This window comes from Trachypithecus francoisi, unplaced genomic scaffold, assembly GCF_009764315.1.
Source record: "Trachypithecus francoisi isolate TF-2019V2 unplaced genomic scaffold, Tfra_2.0 Lachesis_group21, whole genome shotgun sequence".
Lineage (NCBI taxonomy): Eukaryota > Metazoa > Chordata > Mammalia > Primates > Cercopithecidae > Trachypithecus > Trachypithecus francoisi.
In genome coordinates this window covers 42,716,308-42,735,087 of record NW_022681467.1, presented here as the reverse complement: position 1 = coordinate 42,735,087, position 18,780 = coordinate 42,716,308, and the positions used below count along the sequence as shown (strand labels likewise).

At 44.4% G+C, this 18,780-nt stretch overlaps 1 protein-coding gene across 3 annotated transcripts in view; it reads right to left on the bottom strand.

Moving 5' to 3' along the window:
- Positions 1-18,780, bottom strand: part of EYA2 (EYA transcriptional coactivator and phosphatase 2) — a 299,299-nt gene that overhangs the window by 83,555 nt on the left and 196,964 nt on the right. For all 3 annotated transcript variants that reach the window (XM_033186638.1, XM_033186636.1, XM_033186637.1), the window contains 2 exons: positions 16,102-16,244; positions 9,608-9,691 (listed from right to left, as the gene is read on the bottom strand). In XM_033186638.1, the coding sequence (XP_033042529.1) occupies positions 9,608-9,691; positions 16,102-16,244 (227 nt within the window). The remainder of the gene's footprint in view (positions 1-9,607; positions 9,692-16,101; positions 16,245-18,780) is intronic.

The window sequence follows — 18,780 nt, the reverse complement described above, 5'->3', positions numbered from 1 at the left end:
TTCCAGATCCCACCAGACCTGACGCACCCCTAGGGACAGGAATCACACACATGTTAGCAGTGTCATAAGTGCACAGACGACTCGTGGTCCATGAGCTCTCACCCAGTCCCTGGGTGCTTTGTGACCTCCCTGGAAGTCTGATATAACCTGGGGAGGAAGGAAAAAGAACCCAGCAGAACAAAGGCTGGAACTAGGAATTCTACCGTATTACAAAAAACCAAAATTCTATTTCATACATGCTGTGTGGGTTGAGATCCCTCCCTGCTACTAACATTTAAAATATTCCCTTGATTACAGTCATGTAACCAACAAACATTTACTGAGCTCCTACCATGTGCCAGGCCCTGTGCTAGGTTCGGGGGCTACAGCTGGGAGGCAGACCACCCTGGTGCCTGCCATGCCAGGCCAAGCCACAGGGCCTGAGGCAAAAGGAAAAATGTGGCCCCTACATACACTTATCAAAACATTTTTCTGTATTTTGACTTGAGTGGAAAAAGTTAATAAAAGCTCTACAGTAAAAAAAACAAAAAACAAAAACCAAAAGATGACTATATTTAAAGCCCCTTGTTGGCCAATCCGTTCCCACCATTGCCAAGGCTCATAAACCTGCCTTGTGGAGAGGTAACAGCCACTCGGGCCAGGGAGTCAGAGGCTGATTGGAAACTGTTCCCATTGCACAATAACGCAGGGCTGTAACACACACAACCAGTGGTCTTTATTTACATTTTGATTTTCTTTCATGATCGATTTTTTGGCATCAATTTTGATTTTTAAAATATTGCACTAAAATGATTGAGCTTGATTACTCTGTTTTTCAGTACCCACTTAAATTTTGTGCCTACAAAATGCTAATCCTGGCCCTGGTGCTTGTTTTCATACAGTTTACATTCAAATGTGCGTGTGTTGGAGAGGGCAGGTAATAAATAATACATATTTAATGCATTAGGTGGTGATAAAGCTTGTTTGATGAGGAAACATTTGGGCAGGTTCCTTTTTTTTTTTGAAACACAGTCTTGCTCTGTCGCTCAGGCTGGAGTTCAGTGGTGTGATCTTGGTTCACTGCAACCTCTGCCTCCCAGGTTCAAGTGATTCTCCTGTCTCAGCCTCCCGAGCAGCTGGGATTACAGGTGCCTGCCACCATGCCCAGCTAATTTTTGTATTTTTAGTTGAGATAGGGTTTCACCATGTTGGACAGGCTGGTTTTGAATTCCTGGCCTCAAGTGATCTGCCTGCCTCAGCCTCCCAAAGTGCTGGGATTACAGGCGTGAGCCACTGTGCCCAGCCACTGGGCAGATTCGTGAATAAAGGAGCCACGTAGAAAATGGGGAGATGGGCATTCCTGGCACAGAGAACAACAGCAAGTGCAAAGGCTGTGTTGAAACCACAAAAAGTAAAACCAATGGAGATGCCAATTATAAAGGTCAAGACCAGTCATAAGAACAAAACTGGAGGACTGTTAGTTTCCATTTTGGAAACTTACTACAAAGCTATAGTAATCAAGACACTGTGGTACTGGCATAAGGGCATACATACAGATCTATGGGATAAAATTAAGAGTCAAGAAATAAACATATTTATGGCCAATTGATTTTTTTTATTTTTTATTTTTGAGATACAGTCTGGCTCTGTCGCCCAGACTGGAGTGCAATGGCATGATCTTGGTTCACTGCAGCCTCCACCTCCTGGGTTCAAGGAATTCTCATGCCTAGGCCTCCCAAGTAGCTGGGGTTACAGACGTGCACCATCTCATCTGGCTAACTTCTGTATTTTTAGTAGAGATGGAGTTTCACCATGTTTGCCAGGCTGGTCTTGAACTCCTGGCCTCATGTAATCCACCTGCCTGGACCTCCCAGAGTGCTGGGATTACAGGTGTGAGCCACTGCGCCTGGCTGTCAATTGATTTTCTGACAGGATGCTGAGACAATTCAGTGGGGGAAAGAAGAGTCTTTCCAACAAATGCTACTGGGACGACTTGATAGTCACAGGTAAAAGAATGAGGTTGCACCCCTGCCTCACATCATACAGGCAAAGTAACTCGAAATGGATCATAGACCTAAATGTATGAGCTAAAATAAGAAAATTCTTAGAAAAAAGTGCAGGAGTAAATCTCCATGACCTAGGTTAAGCAATAGGGTCTCAGATATGACACCAAAAGCAAAAGTAAACAAAGGAAATATACATAAACTGCACTTCGTAAAAATAAAAAGCTTGGTATTTCAAAGGACGCCACAAAGAAAATGGAAAGACAACTCACAGAATGAGAGAGAAAATATCTGCAAATCACATATCTGACAACAGAATGGGATCCAGATATATAAAAACTCTTATCATGATATAAAGACAAACCAATTAAAAATGAGCAAAAGATTTGAATAAATATTTTTCCAAAGAAGATATACAAATGGCCAATAAGCACATAAAAACATCACTAGTCATTTGTCAACATTGTTAGGGAAATGCCAGTCAAACCCACAATGAGATACCACTTCATACTTACTAGGACCATAGCCAAAAAGACAGACAACAACATATTGATGAGGATGTGGAGAAATTGGAGCCATTTTATATGGCGGATGGGAATGTAAAATGATACAGTCACTTTGGAAAATAATCTGGCTGTTCCTTAAAAGTGTTAAATCTAGAGTTACCATGTGGCCCAGCAATTCCACTCCTAGGCATATACCTAAGAGAATTAAAAACATAGGCACATGCAAATACTTGTATGCCAACGTTCATAGCAGCATTACTCATAATGGTCCAAACTTCAACTATCCAACTGATAAACAGATAGACAAAATATAGTTTATCCATGAAATGTGATACTGTCTGGCTCTGTGTCCCAACCCAAATCTCATCTTGAATCATAATCCAAATTGTAATCCCCACGTGTTGGTGGAGGAACCTCGGGGAGGTGACTGGATCGTGGCGGGGGTTTCCCCCATGCTGTTCTCGTGGTGGGTGGGTTGTCACTAGGTCTGATGGTTTTATAAGGGGGTCTTCCCCCTTCACGCTGCACTTTCTCTCTCCTACTGCCTTGTGAAGAAGGAAGTGTTTGCTTCCTCTTCCGCCATGATCACTAACTTTCCTGAGGCCTCTCCCGCCATGCAGAACTGTGAATCGATTTAACCTATTTCCTTTATAAATTACCCAGTCTCGAATATTTGTTTATAGTAGTGTGAAAATGGACTAATACACAATGGAAAATTATGTGGCCATAAAAAGGAATAGAGTACTGATACATGCTACAACACAGATGATCACATGTACTGTGTGATTCCCTTTATATGAAATATCCAGAAGAGGCAAATCTGTAGAGAAAGAAAGTAGATTAGTGGTTGTCAGGGACTAGGGGGAGGAGGAAATAGAGGTGGGGGGTGACTGCTAATGAGTATAGGGTTTCTTTCTGGAGTGATGAAAATATTCTAAATTTGAGTGGCTTCAGACCTACAAACCTTGTGGTCCCTTAGGCCTCTCAAACATAACTAATTTTATTTTTTCTCATTAGTTTTCTATTTGATTGTTTTTTCTTTTACTATACGGTACTTTGGGCTAGAAATTGCTAGTTGTCCTCTAATACTCATTCTTCTTTTCTCCCTCTCAGGTGATGGTTGTACAACTGTGTGAACATACTAAAAATTACTGAATTGTACACATTGAAAGGCCAAATTATGATATGTGGATTGTATCTCAATAAAACTGTTATTAACAACAACAACAGGTCCTGGAGCTGAGCTTCATATTGGTAGTGGGCTGCCTAGAAGGCAAGGCACAAAAGGAGGAATCAGGGCGACTCCCCGGGAATCCCTGGAGGAAAGCTGACTAATCCCTTTTAGAATCCCTTCCTGGCCACAGGCAAAGGCTCTTGACCACCTTGCGTTTGCCTAATACCAGCTGGAAAAAAACAGAGTTCAGAAACTGCGGAGGAGGGTGGTAGGGGAAAGGAGGGGTTAGGAAAGAGGCGGCAGTCACTGGCTGCTCCAGCTCTCCAGGGAATTTCTAATGGATCCACAAGATGCTGGGAGATACAGCTACCAAAAGGATGTTCTGGCTCTGAGCACTGGGGAGGGAGAAATGGAAAGGAAGTAAAGAGATGACAGCCTCAAGCAGCACATCCCTTGATTGGGAACAGGAAGGCAGCCCAGTTTCTGTCTTAAAATTCAAACACCCTATTTTGAATCATTTCCCAATCATTTTAGCTTTGTTGGTCTCAGTTCCCCAAATAAACAGCGAGTCCCCCATCTGGCTGGTACTATTAATGATTTTGCCTTTCTGCATGGTGCGCAGCATCATGGCCACAAGCAAAGCGTTGCTGGTTCTTGTCATGGATGTTCAGGGGATCTTGGCATCCAGTGCCCATTCACTGCACATCCATGGCCTTCATGCTCTTCTGGAAGGATTACTCCAGTTTCCCTTGGGGGACCATCCCCCTCCTCACTCTATTTGGTTGTGGTGGAGCTGATCTGCCCCTCCATTCCTATGCCAGGAGTGGGCTCTTGATTTGGCTGGCCAGTCAGAGCTACAGAGGTTGGCATATGGATGGGCATGTGACCCAGTTTGGGACATTGAGATTCAAGCCTAGAAACTGTGCTGGAATGTGGGTACTAGAAGTTTCCAGTTTTTAGTTGGGATTGCTGAGAGGGAGTTACCACATGGAGAAAATTGGCTGAGAGATACAGAATGACCTAAGAACATTGCTTAAACATCTGGATCCAGCCAGACCTGAATCCCAGGTATCCCTGGGTTTTTCAATTATTGTGCTCCAATAAATTTTCTTTGTAGCTTAAATAAGTTGTACTTCAAACTGAGTCTTATACTTGATGACAGCTATTAATAACAAGTTTCACATGGCTGCAGTGCTGGGGAAGTACAGAGAGAAAGAACTGTGAGCCAGAAGCTGAGGCCATGAGTTTTGGTTCTGTCATGAATATCCCACCAATTACATAACTTCAATTACTCTGTCTGCAAAATGGGGCTCACAGTTCTCCTCTAGATCCTTATTACTTCTCTGACATCCAAGCTTACAGCCATAGTGCAGACCTCTCTCTGGAGCTTCAGACCTACAAATCTTGAGGCCCCTGAGGCCTCTCAAACATAACTACTTTTATTTTTCCTCATTAGTTTTCTATTTAATTGTTTTTCCTTTTACTATACGGTACTTTGGGCTAGAAATTGCTAGTTGTCCTCTAATACCCATTCTTCTTTTCTCCCTCTCAGAGTAATAGAATCTCTAAATTTTAACTGGCCATGACTGCCTCAAATAAAGACTACATTTCACAGACTCCCTTGCAGCTAGATGAGACCACCTGACCAAGTTCTGCCCAATAGGATAAGAGCAGAAGTGATGCCTGCAACTTCTGAGTCTGGTCTTTAAAAAAGAGGGGCTTGCTGGGTGTGGTGGCTCAGGCCTGTAATCCCAGAACTTTGGGAGGCTGAGGTGAGAGAATCACTTGAGCCCAAGAATTCAAGACCAGCCTGGGCAACACAGTGATACCCCATCTCTACAAAAAATTTTCACACATTAGCTGGGCATGGTGGCACTTGCCTGTAGTCCCAGCTACTCAGGAAGCTGAGGTGGGAGGATTACTTGAGTGAGGAGTTTGAGGTTACAGTGAGCTATGACTGTGCTACTGCACTCTAGCCTGGGCAACAGAGCAAGACCCTGTCTCTAAAAAAATTAATAAAAATAAGAAAAAAAGAGGGGCAAGAAAATAAAAACATCAAAAGAGAGGGACAAGTCCTCCTTTTCCTATCCCTGCTTCTTACTGGCTGGAATGCAGACATGGAGGTAAGCTACAATTTATCTTGCCAATGCAAGTGACACTCCAAAAAATGGCAGGGAACAAGACTGTAGAGGCCGTGGTCTCTGGTGCTGCACAGCAGTTTCCCCAGCTTGAACTGCTTCCATCTGAACTGCTGGGGAGTGAAATAAACTTGCATCTTGTTTAAGTCACAATTATTTTGGGTCTCTCTGAAAGTTGCTAGATGTAGCAAATGAAAACACTCATTCCTCACCTTAGTGAGAGCTGGAGGAGGGAATGGAAAATTCTAGGAGAGTCAAGAAGATGGCACAGGCGATCTGGGTGCTCCAAGAGCTTTTCACCTCAGTTTTCCCTGGACATCCAGAGATCACACAGGAAGGCAGGTGAGCTTGCGTCTGATTCTCATGCTTTCTTGGATAATCTTACTCCCTCTGAGCCTCAGTTTCTCCTTATGGACAATGGACACTAACTGAACATGATGGTCTCTCAAGTCCTTCCAGCTCTAATCTTCTATGATTCTGTAATTCTAGGATGGATGTTGAAACTCAGATACCAATGGGGCCAGAGAGTCCCAAGAATGGGTTAACCAGGCCAGGTGGGGGCTGTGATGGGCTGGAGAATGTCCGCCCCCTCTAAGAGGGCAGTCCTCCTCTGCTCCTGTTGATTGCTGCCCCAGGGGAACACAGGATTGCCAGATTCCTAATTTTTCAAGAAGAGCTGGAAATCTAGATTGTTTTGGTCTGTGCAATCTCCTGATTTTTAAATGTTGGCGACACATTCACATTTTTTCAAACACTCTGGGGGCCAAAGAGAAATATCTGCAGTGTGAATTTGGTCAGTGGCCACCAGTTAAAAATTTCTGTTTTGATACTATTTTCCTTCCTTCCTTCCTTCGTTTAACAAATATTTACTTGACACCTACTAAGTGGGAGACACCGTTCCATGCACTGGTGATAAAGCTATGAACACAACAAAACCAAACAAAAGGTCCCTGTCCTCATGCAGCTTAACATTCTAGGGGATTGCCCCGATTCATTCATTCGACGAATATTTATGGAGCAATTCTGCCCTGTGCACTGTGTGTGGTTGGGGAGATAAAAAACAATGTTCGTGGTCTCTGCCCTTATGGTGCTTATAGTCTAGAAGGAAGACGTACAACAAACATAATTATGACATGAATGGAAAACACGGTTATGAGGAGAGATGCAATTTAGATGGAGAGGAGTAGTGAGGAAAGGCTTTTTGGACGAAGCTACATTTTACATGAGAACTGAAAGATAAGTAGGATTTAATTCAATAAAAGAACATTCTAGAACATTTTAGATGATAGTAGAGGCTTCCAGTGTGCCCCTGCTCCACATCCTCTCAACTGTCACCATTCCTGTACATATATGAAGAAGCCTTCCACAGTCAGCATTTCTGATGCTCTACCATGGGGCTCTCTTTTTATTGATTGATTGATTGATTGAGACAGGGTCTTGCTCTGTTGCCCAGGCTGGAGTGCAGTGGTGCGGTCACAGCTCACCGCAGGCTCAAGCAATCCTCCCTTCTCAGCCTCCTGAGTAGCTGGGACGAAAGGTACACACCACCACACCAGGCTAATTTTTAAGTTTTTTAAAGAGATGGGGTCTCACCATGTTGCCCAGGCTGGCCTTAAGCAATCCTTCCACTTCGGCCTCTCAAAGTGCTAGGATTATAGGTGTGAGCCACCAAGGTTGCCCCCTGCGGCTTCTTGGTGACAGGCCAGAAGTGCAGGGAGACAATTCCCAGGAAAAGCCTTCAACCCTTGATAGAAGGGAATTTGCAGGTAAATATCCCAGCTCCCTCACTCCTTGGGTGGGTTAACACTGCCCCTGGTGGACCTGAGCCCCAGCCGCCCACGGCAGTAACTATTATATTTGTGTAATCTGTATTGGCTTCCTTTCCCTCCTTGCTTGAATTCCCCACTCTGTGCCCGGTGCTTCCTGGGATTACCTCCCAGATAGACTACCCGCACTCACTCCTTGTCTCAGGATCTTCTGGGAGAAATCCAGCAGCGATGGGAGAGAATGTGGTAGGTTCAAGGACTGGAAACAACTCAGGGTAAGTAGTAGGAAAGGAGGCTGGGGAGTAGGGCAGGAGGCCACTCATGAAGAGCCTCAGAGGCTGGGGGTAGGCTTGTCAATGGTGAAGCCACTGAAGAATTTTTGGCTGGAGAGAGATATGGTCAAGCTTGTATTTGAGGATGACTCCAATGTAGGGGGCTGCAGTGGGCAAGAGTGGAAGCTGGGAGACCAGATAGGAAGTCGAGTTGAAGGTGAAGATGGCTGGAATTGGGTGGTGAGGTGGGAGAGAGGTGGCTGGCAGTGAAGAATGGCATGGGGCAGGGGACATAGGGCCCAGAAAGAACTCAGGGCTTGTCCCTGACTTGAAGGAGCCCACAGTTTGGTTTAAGGAATGCTGGTGAGACACAGATACAAAAATCATATCCAAGATCACACATCCCTATGCAATCCATACTGAGTTGTTGCACGGAGCTCTAGAACTTCACAGCAGCCTGCCTCTAAGGGCAAGACGAGTGAGTGCCTGTGTCTCAGGGGAGGTGACTTTACAGGAGTGGTTAGGAAAACCATAAAACACCGCGACTTAGTGGTCAACTTACTACTGTGGCCCCTGTGGGATAGCCCAAATTTTTGCAATGGCTGCGGAGCCCATTCTTCAGTGTTTTCAGCAGCTCTTGACTCTGCCATCTTTTACCTAAGCTGTGCATGGTCCAAAAATGCATGCCGGATTTCCCACAGGCACTGCTAGACATATTAACGGCATTCCTACACGGCAAGAGATTTCTGCACCACCAACACCATTTTTATATTCTTTACAACATAATGGCAGACGATAAATCTATCTTGCTAATTACACATCCAGCTTGTTATAACCCCCATAAAAAACATGAGCAGCTGGAAAAGCCATGAAGTGATGTCAAATCATATTCCTGGTCTCTAAACAGAAACAGAAATATTTTCCAGGCGCTGGCAAGTCTCAAGGTTGCTACCCATGCGTGGAAGCAGCTGCCAGTGGGTCACTCACCTCTGAGGAGATGAAAACGAGGCTGTCATCTTAAGTACTGCCCGTCCACCCCATGCGTCCCCCTGAAGAGACGACAGATATCTAGGGCATCCACTCGTGGTCTGTTCAGTAGCCCAGGGGATGAACCCAAATAATTGGCAAGGTTTGGGTTTTAGCAGTTGAGTTCATTTTTGCATTATTCATGTGGTTTCAAGGTCTCTTCCATCTACCACCAATCAGCCAATAGCATTTGCCTAGAATTCTAACTAGATGGTTTCCCGACATAATTTGTTGATGATACATTTGCAAAACGATTGCTAAGATCCACACTGGAGCTGACAGTGCCTCCCCCTTGTCTCAAAAAAACAGAAGGAAAATTAAATTCATCTGCTGGAGACACTAGGATAAACAACAGGGAAGAAGAAAAGTACTTTACCTTGTTTTCTAGCTAGAATTACTGACTTTGGCTGCAGCATAGCCCACTGTTTTAGGAAGGGAGACAGCTGAAGACAAGTGTATTTCCTATCAAGTAAATGTTGATTGCTTCAAACGTTGGAAGAAAAGGCATGGGAGACAATAGAAGGGGAAGCTAATTAAATTTTCACATGGGAAAGGAAAATGCCATAGCAATTTTAAAACCTGGGCTGACCCCAAAGGTCAGCTTTTGTTGGAGAAGCTGCCTCATAAACTGTCCCCACAATTCCCAGGACAAACTGGCTGGACAGACAGTCATGTTGAAAACAAAGAGAGAGAGAGACAGAGACAGAGAGAGAGAGAGAGAGAGAGACAAAATGGATTCTTACCTTCCCGTATCTGGATGCAAAAGTCCCCGTGAGTAAGGAGTGAAAAATAATTATTGTCTCATCCAAGTCCCACACGAACACACGCTGTGATGAAAGAGAGGAAGAGAATGGAGACAAATGGACTCACTTGCATCTGACTTAATGTCTGCAGAAATTCATTCCCTTGGAGGAAAAGAAGTCTTGAAAAACATTATCTTTAGGTTACAAAACATGTAACTCACTGGTGTGTCATGAATCCCCATCCAACCTTATCTGTGTCATGTGTATTCATATGCCCAGTTTTTGGGCTCTTATCAACTCAAAAGATGTCAGAATCAAGAACTTTGTCCTTGCCTTCCATATAAAAGCTCAACAAGGAGAATTCAGACCAAAATCAACAACAAAAATAATATAACCAGTTTTACAAAATGAAATACTACCATTTTAAATTCACTGTTCACCATACGCTCAACTATTCTGTTTTTAGCAAGTCCGGTGATCACCTCTATAATTCTAAGTAACATATTTATACCCTGACTTACTGATTTTTTCAGCTTGAGATAATATCTTTTGACTGGGCCGTCTTAAAAGATGAGGGTTTAGCTCATGGAAATCTCTGTTCTTTCTCTGGAAACTTACATTTTTCTCGTATGTGCATCCCTCTATTCCAATTCTCCTTGGACATTCTCCCTTGGTTAAAAAGGTAAACAAATATGGAGCTATAGATATGGGAGTCCCTACCTTTTCCCATACATCCTCCCCCTCTAATGTCTATCAGCTGCAGCTTTACTTTCATATAGTCAATGAGGATAAACTGGTTTGTACATTGGTTTTATAACTAAGCCTAAATTTTCTGCACTCTGCCTATGTTAACTTTAAAAGTGGGTAACTAGTAATATACATTTACATTTTGTGATTATTGTTTACTACAGAGCCAAGTAATATGCTAAGATTGCATTGTCTTCTCTATGTGTCCAATGTCATATCCCCAGATCAACTTTAAGAAGAGTGCCCCTACCATTGTATGCATTATTTTTACTTGTACCCCATCATAATTAAAATCATGTCATATCTCAGTTTGTTCATATATATATCATACCTGTCTGGTGTAATTGTTTTGTTTTTGTCAGAATTTATTATTTTTTTTCTTGTTTGCAACAATGTACCTTCATTAAAATGTCAAATTCAGCCACACACTCTATATTGGAGATGTCTATCCTCAGCGATAGAAAGCTCCAATGTGGACTGGATCATTTTTAGGCTTGCTGCAGACTTCCCTTCATTGTATTTCTGGGTTGGATCCACTGTTTTCTGGATCCCAAGTTTCTTTTCCTTGGTTTTCTTCCTTGTTTTGCTTGAGTACATCCTTAAGTTGCTTTTCCTGAAATGGTATACGGAAAGTAATCTTCCTGAATTCTTGAATATCTGATGATATCTTTTTTTTTTTCTCTATAGTTTCTCCAGGTACAGAATTCCAATTGGAAAACAATGTCCTCTAGATCTTTGAAAGAATTCTTTCATCATTATTTTTTAAGTGTCCAGTGTCACTGATGAGAAATCTGGTATTTCACTGTTCCTCAGTCCTTGTAGGTTTTACTTTTTTTTTCTTTCTAGAATTTTAAAGGATCTTTTCTTTATACTTAGTATCCTCAAATTCCATGAGGATATATCTGGATATGGTCTTTTTTTAAATGAATTCTGTTTGGCACTTGAGCATTTTCAACCCAATGACTTGCATCTTTCTACAGATCTGAAAATTTTTATTTTCTTATTTCTTTTAATAAGTTTCTCCCATCTTTTCTACTGTTTTCTTTCTGTGAAATTCCCAATAGTCAAATCAAACCTTTTGGGTTGATATTGTCTTTCCTTGTATACAATATTTTTAAATAAATCTGTCTTTTTGATCAATGTTCTGGGAGATTTCTTAAACTTTCTCTTACAACCCTTATTAAATTTTTGATTTTTGCAGTAATTAAAAAATTTCCAATAACTTTTTTTCCAAGTGTTCCTTTCCCAGTAGCCTCCACTTCTTATTTTACACATGCAAGATCTTGAGTTTTTATAAGAAAACCAATTGGGATTTTCCTAAGTTAGTTTATATTTCTTAAATTACTTTGCTTCTAACTTATCCCATATTTATCTTGGACTTTATTTTTTTTAATTAATTTTTTTTTTTTTTTTGAGACAGGGCCTCACTGTGTACTGTGGCATAATCATCACTCATTGTAGCCTAGACCTCTCCAAGCTCAAGCGATCCTCCCACCTCAGTCTCCTGAGTAGTGGGACTACAGGCATGTGACACCATGCCTGGCTAATTTTTGATTTTTCTTTTTGTAGAGACAGGGTCTTGCTATGTTGCCCAGGCTGTTCTTGAATTCCTGAATGTAAGCGATCCTCCCCACTTGGCGTCCCATAGTGCTGGCATGGTGAGCCACCATGCCTGGCTAATGTTGTTCTTTATTTTTTATACTGTTGATTTTCTTTATTTTTCTAGTGATCCTTATTTTCAAGGACAAAGGACGTCTGACTATCTCTGTAGCTGGTGTTGAGAAGGGGAGGCAAATATCTCTCCCCCAGTCTGCAATCTTGAATGGGCCACCTTTTAAAACTCTCTGGAGGTCAATGGCTGTGTTAACACAATGGCATTTGCCATGCCTTTGAAAGTTAAGAGAAATATCTAGAATGAAAAAGGTATTAGCATCCCAGATTCTCTTGTACAGGAATTTCTGAAGCAATTAGTAAGGCTAAGTATTATTTCATAAATCTTTTGGACCAGATATATTTATGTGCATATATGTGCTGGGCCATCATAGTAAGTATATTTCTTATTATGGATCACGGTAAAAATGTTTGAAAATCAGTGCTTGAGGGGACTTTCTGAGATTCAAATATGCCAAGTCCTAACTTACCTGAATTCACTGAGGTTGAACTTAGAAAATTAAATTTAGAAATTTCAGTAATAGAATTTTTAAAATCAGCAAATATTTTCAAATTTAGTGCAGGCTCTTACTTTATCCATTAAATCCCTTCTGAAAAAATCCATCCCTTTCTCCCACTACCTCACCATCCTGGATTCTGACTGGGTAAGTTCCTGGTGGCCATTCTGTAGGTGACCCTATTCCCTAGGCCATCATGGTGCAGACCAGGGTGCGTCCTTAACCCTGGGTGGGTCAGAGACCTCTTTTTTGCAATTTAAAATTGGGGCTAGGAAGAAAGTAATTGTCTTTTGGGGAGCGCTATTGGTGGCCAAGTTTAGCCATGTGATCTGAAGGGGAGACAAGGGCAGTGTAAGGCACATGGATGTGCTTTGGTCAAGGACTAGGCTGAGATGGATATCCAGGCCTGCGTGACTCAGCGAGTTTGGTGTGCAGGCACACACCTCCACTTGTTAAATAACCTGCTTGTGTAAGTTCATACTTGGCTTGCAGTCACTATTGCCTGTAGAAGATATAATTGGCCGGCTGACACTGTGCACAGGGCATGGCTCTTGGCTCAGCTTGGCTCAATGTGGCTCTTGTGCAGGCGCTGGTGCCCAGAGAGGGAAGGAAGCTACTGGCCCCTGTAAGGGAGAATGCCTGTCTTGCAGATGGACAGAGGAGAACCACGGCACAGCTTGCTGTGCTTAAGAGCTGCTTAAGAGCCAACGCAGACAGCCGAGATAAAGGTGGACAGTGTGAGAGAGCTAATGTGAGAAAGCTGCTGATGACAAAGCTGCTAAATAAAACTACATTTCACCTGCCTATGGCCCCGAGTGTTCTTTCTGCCCATCCACCCACTCCCCTCGGACTTCAGCATGGGCTGGACCCAGACCCTGGGACCTGACAGGCAGTCTGCAGAGACAAGAACAGAGGGTGAAAGATACAAAGAAACTAACACTTTACCAGGACCTGGTTTCATTGGGAGCAGAGGGAGAGGAGGAGTGAGGAGGCCCAGAGGAGAGCTGTGTCCAGTAACTAGTGCATGAAGGCACTGCCAGGACACTATGATTTGGGAGTTCTGTCACCTTCACTGTGGCATGTGGGAAGAGAAGAAATACATGCAGTTTCTTGCCCCTGTCTCCCTGGCTGGTTCCAGTGCCTCGCTGATACTCTACTTCTGCCCTTCAGTTCTAAGAGAGGCCCTGCATCCTTAAAACAACTTCTGCTTTTTCACCTAAGCAGCTCAAGTTGGTCCCTGGCACGTGCAGCTGAAGGATTTTAACTAATACGTGCTCAGAATTTTCCTCCTTTCCACTTCTACATAATTTCTCTCCCGTGGGCTTCAGTCATTAGCAAAACAGCCAAAGACTTAAGAGGTGTGACCCAAGCAAACCCTCTATGATGACATTAAGCACAGAAGTGAAACACAGCTCACACCTTTTCAATAGTTCTTGCCCAGTGGTACTTACACTGAAATCAAGAAGCAGATGTTTCCAGAATAATATCACCCTATAATCCCTGACTTCCATGCCATAACCCTCTCCACCTCTTTCTCAGTTTAATGGAAAAATCTCTCTCTACCCCTGCCGTTCCCCTACAGAGAGCAGAAAACACGTTAAGTGACTGAATGATTTTCTTGGGGGGATGAAATACTATGTATGTGTGACTGTGTTTTCGAAGCTCTGCAACTTCAAGCTGGTAGGATATCCTAGGAATATGGGAAGGCAGACAGCAAGTACAACCTGACGCCGATACGTTTTCTTTCAGCCTTTTGCAAAGGCCTAAACCCACTGAAGGGACTGTGCAAAAATCTCTATTTGGGGGAAGGATGGAGCTTTAAGAATAAGGCACAAGGCAAGAACAGAATTCCCTGGACTGAGAATGGCCCCAGGAACAGTGGGAACACTTGCTCTGCACCAGGTCTCTAGCATGGATCAAGGCTGCTGGTAGACCTCAGGAGGCTGACCAAGTATAGGGCACCAAGCATGATGTTCAGGATATTTAATACCTTCCAGGGTGATCAGAACCCACCCCAGCTATAAACAACTGCTACAGGTGAACTAGGGACCACTGGCTAAATATCAAATGCCCTGAAGATGCTGAAATCAGCATGTGTTGCTTGGAGGCCCCGGTCCCCACCCCTAGCTTCCATCCTCAGGGCTTCCGATAAGAGCATCCTAGTTTTCCTTCCCCATTGTGTGCTATTTGGTGGGGCTGTCAATTAAGGGGCAAGTATAAGACCCAAGCTAGGCCACTGGGATGCTGTCTCCTTGGAAACGGACACTGAAGGACACGGCATGCACTCTAAAATGGTTTGCTTTCTGGCATTCCTAGATTTCTCAACAATGTCTTTGTTACTTTCTTTCTAAATTTGGTTTTATGGCCTCCTCTCACTGTGCTTTCCTAGTAAATTCATTTTTGCTTAAGTAACCAGAACTGGTTTCTTTTTTCTTTCTTCTGTTTTTTTCTTTTTTCTTTTCTTTTTTTTTTTTTTGAGATAAGGTCTCAATCTGTCACCCAGGCTGGAGTGCAGTGGTGTGGTCATGGCTCACTGCAGCCTCCACCTCCTGGGCTCAATCCATCCTCCCACCTCAACCTCCTGAGTAGCTAGGACTACAGGTGTGCGCCACCATGCCTGGCTAATTTTTTTGTTTGTTTGTTTTTTGTAGAGACAGTATTTTGCCATGTTGCCCAGGCTGGTCTCAAATTCCTGGACTCAAGCAATCTGCCCACCTTGGCCTCCCAAAGTGGTAAAGGTTACAGGTGTGAGCAACTGTGCTGGGCCCGGAACTGGTTTTTGTTGCTTGCAACCAAAGAATTGTAGCGAATATTTCAAGGGTCTCAGGCTCAACAAGGACTTCCATACCCATGGATTTAATTGGTCTGAGGTACAGCTTGATAATGAAGGTTTCTCAAAGTCCCCATGTGACTGTCGTGTGCAGCCCAGGTAGACAGCCCTTTCTGAGAAGTCAGAATTCCAGAAACAGAGGCCCACTCATTTGAGCCAGCCTCCACACAGATCAATTTCTAAACCCTATTAGAATCCCCATGGAGAATGTTTAAAACTCCCCTCCACCCCCTAGTTCCTCCAGTGAGTCTTTTCAATTGGTCTGGGATGCTGCCAGGGTATCTGTTTTTTAAAGAGCATCCCAGATGATTCTGCTGTGTAACCAGGGTAGAGACCCACTCTAACCCAGCTGGAAGGTCGGAGGCCCATTCTCTTCTTTATCAGGGACTCTCAGAGCGTGGTCCTCAACCCAGAGCATCATAATCACCTGGGGGCTTGTCAGAAACACAAATTCTCATGCTCTGCCCCAGATCTACTGAACTGGAGACTCTAGGGCTGAGGCCCAGCAATCCCCGATTTCAGAAGCACCACCCCCCAGGTGATTCTGACGCTGCTTCAGTTTGAGAACTGCTCTTCTGTCCTGGCCCCAGGGCTACCCGCTTGGACAACCTCATGCTTCCCTGCTCGTGCTTTGTAAACACAAAGGGCAATTCTCCCCCACGTACTTGGAGAAAACTCTGTCTCCATTCTTGTTCGGGCCTCAGATGGAGATTACATTCAGCAAGTCACACACAGGCCCTTTGGATTACCTCAATCTCATTGTCCCCTGCCGGGGACGGGTCACTGCTCCTCTTAGACCGGCCTCGGAGCTTCCCGTCGGAGGCCCGGTGCGGCCTGTCTGTGTCTCCCTCTTTCGCTGGCGTGGAAGGTCCGTTGTGTGCGTTGTATTCACCTGGGGTAAGAAAGGGAATCGTGGACAAATCAGAAGCTTTGCTGGGTGTCTCCTCCTGGGAAATATCCCACCAGCTCCATCTAGCTCCAGAGCACTGGGTTCCAAGGCAGCACCAGAGGCAAAGACCGCGTAGGATGACAACTCTTCCTGGAAGTGCCTTAAATTGCCCACTGGTGACCTTCATTATCTTTCATCCATGCAACAGACACTTGGTCAGTGGGCACAGCTCCAGGTAGTGGGATTAGGTCCCGGTTCTCACAGCACTTCAACATTAGTTGAGAGGAGAGAGCCATCAGACACATCAACAAGCAAGCATACACCAAGCCCGGGAGGGAAATGTGCCACAGAGAATTCACAAGTCAGGGGGCCTGGTGTGATGGCTCACACCTGTAATCCCAGCACCTCCAAGGTGAGAGGATCGCTTGACTGCTTTGAGACCAGCCTGGGCAACATAGCAAGACCCCGTCTCTACAAAATATAGAAAAGTTGACCTAGTGTGGTGGTGCATGCCTATAGTCCCAGCTACTCGGGAGGCAGAGTAGGAGGGTCGCTTGACCCCAGGAGTTAGAGGTTGCAGTGAGCTATGATAGCGCCACTGCACTCCAGCCTGGACGACAGAGTGAGGCCTCGTCTCTAAAATCAACCAATCGAGTATTCAGTCAATCAGGATGGGGCAGCAGGGAATGCTGAGAGGTGACTCATTTTTATGGGGCTAGTCAGGGAAGGCCTCATGCAGGGAGTAAGGGAGGGGCCACTGGGGGCTGTAATGATGGAGGAGTTATGCATTTACCACTCTCTAAATCTGAAAACCTGAGAATGCCTAGACGAACAGGAGGGCAACACATATTTATCTGTAGCTGAGCATTACACTCTTCTACCTTTAGAAGACTCTTCTCTTTCTGCCCCAGAGGTAAATGGGGGCTGCATGGGAAGGATCCTCTACCTTCCTCTCCCGACTGGGCTCCCTCCATTCTCTATTTTTTTTTTTTTTTTTTGAGACAGAGTCTCGCTGTGTCACTCAGGCTGGAGTGCAATGATGTGATCCCGGCTCACTGCAACCTCTGCCTCCTGGGTTCAGCAATTCTCCTGCCTCAGCCTCCCAAGTAGCTGGGATTATAGGCGCCCACCACCATGCCCAGCTAATTTTTGTATTTTTAGTAGAGACAGGGAGACGAGGTTTCACCATGTTGGTCAGGCTGGTCTCAAACTCCTGACCTCAGGTGATCTACCTGCCTCGGCCTCCCAAAGTGCTGGGATTACAGGCGTGAGCCACCACGTCCCGCCCCTTTTCTATTAAATGCAAGCCTTTTAAGTTTTACCCGCTGAGAGATCTGTCAGTCGGAGAAGTACATGAGATTATAGGCGAGAGCATCTAGCACAGGCCTGGCAGTTAGGAGGTGACTTGAATGGAGTTCTGGCTGGACTCGACCCACAGATATGTGTGGATTAGTGAGAGACGCAGCACAGAATGTGGGCCCTTGCTGCTTCTCACTTCGGGGTGCTCCTGGGTGTGCCTCCACTGAGAGGCTGTCACACTTGTGCCTTCTGGCAATTGTCTAGTGGTCCCAAACAAGTGAAGCAGCACTGTCCCCGACCCAGGTCCCAAAGCCAGCATCGGAGGTGTGTTGCTGCTTAAGCACAGATGTTTTAAATGCATGGCTTTTGACTGTACTTTACTACCTTTATTTAGCTAACGAGAGCACTCAGGTTTAGTGAGGTGACTTACTGGCCCATGTGAGTCTGCAAATGAGTGGCAGAGCCAGAACTAAAATTTGTGCCTGTCCTTGTCACTAGAGAGTGACAGAATTGTAAAGCAGTGTGGAACCTTCGAGGACATCCCATTCCATTTTCTCACTTTACAGTTGCTTGGTTTAGCTCCCAAATGTGTCACACAGACTCCATCCTTCCTGCCCTAATTGCCAGTTCTTGGATCATCAGGGGAAAATGACTTTGTCTAAAAATACTTGGCTAGGGAGAGTTTTTCTCTACCCTGAAAGAACTATTTCCCTTTAAAACCCAAGGGACTGAACTTTGTTTATTGAATATTTATAAAAGCTTCTTAGCAGACTAAGGACATAATAAGACAAGACACGATTGCGCTGTCAGGATGGCTGGGCGTTTTCCACCTGCCCAGAGTCTTCAGGATACAGCAGGAGAGATTCCCAAACACTGAGCGAGCAAAGACTTCCCTCTGGAAAAAGAATTGCTTCTCAATTCACAGATGCTGAAGAGCAATGTAAATAAGGTCTTTTCTGGTTCACTTGGTAGTTCACGGCTACTGGGCTTAGAAAACATTTGTTGCCTCCCATTAAAACAGGCAAATATTAAAAGGAGGGGTAAATGCTAGTTATCTAAGAAATGTCTAGGGTTCCAAAAAAAAAAACAAAAAAACCAGGCCTTTACCCAAATGTACACATTCTTGAGAATGAGGAGTGATATGGTTTGGACTGTGTCCCTGCCCAGATCTCCTGTGGAAATGTAATCCTGAGTGTTGGAGGCGGGGCCTGGTAGGAGGTGACTGGATCATGGGCATGGA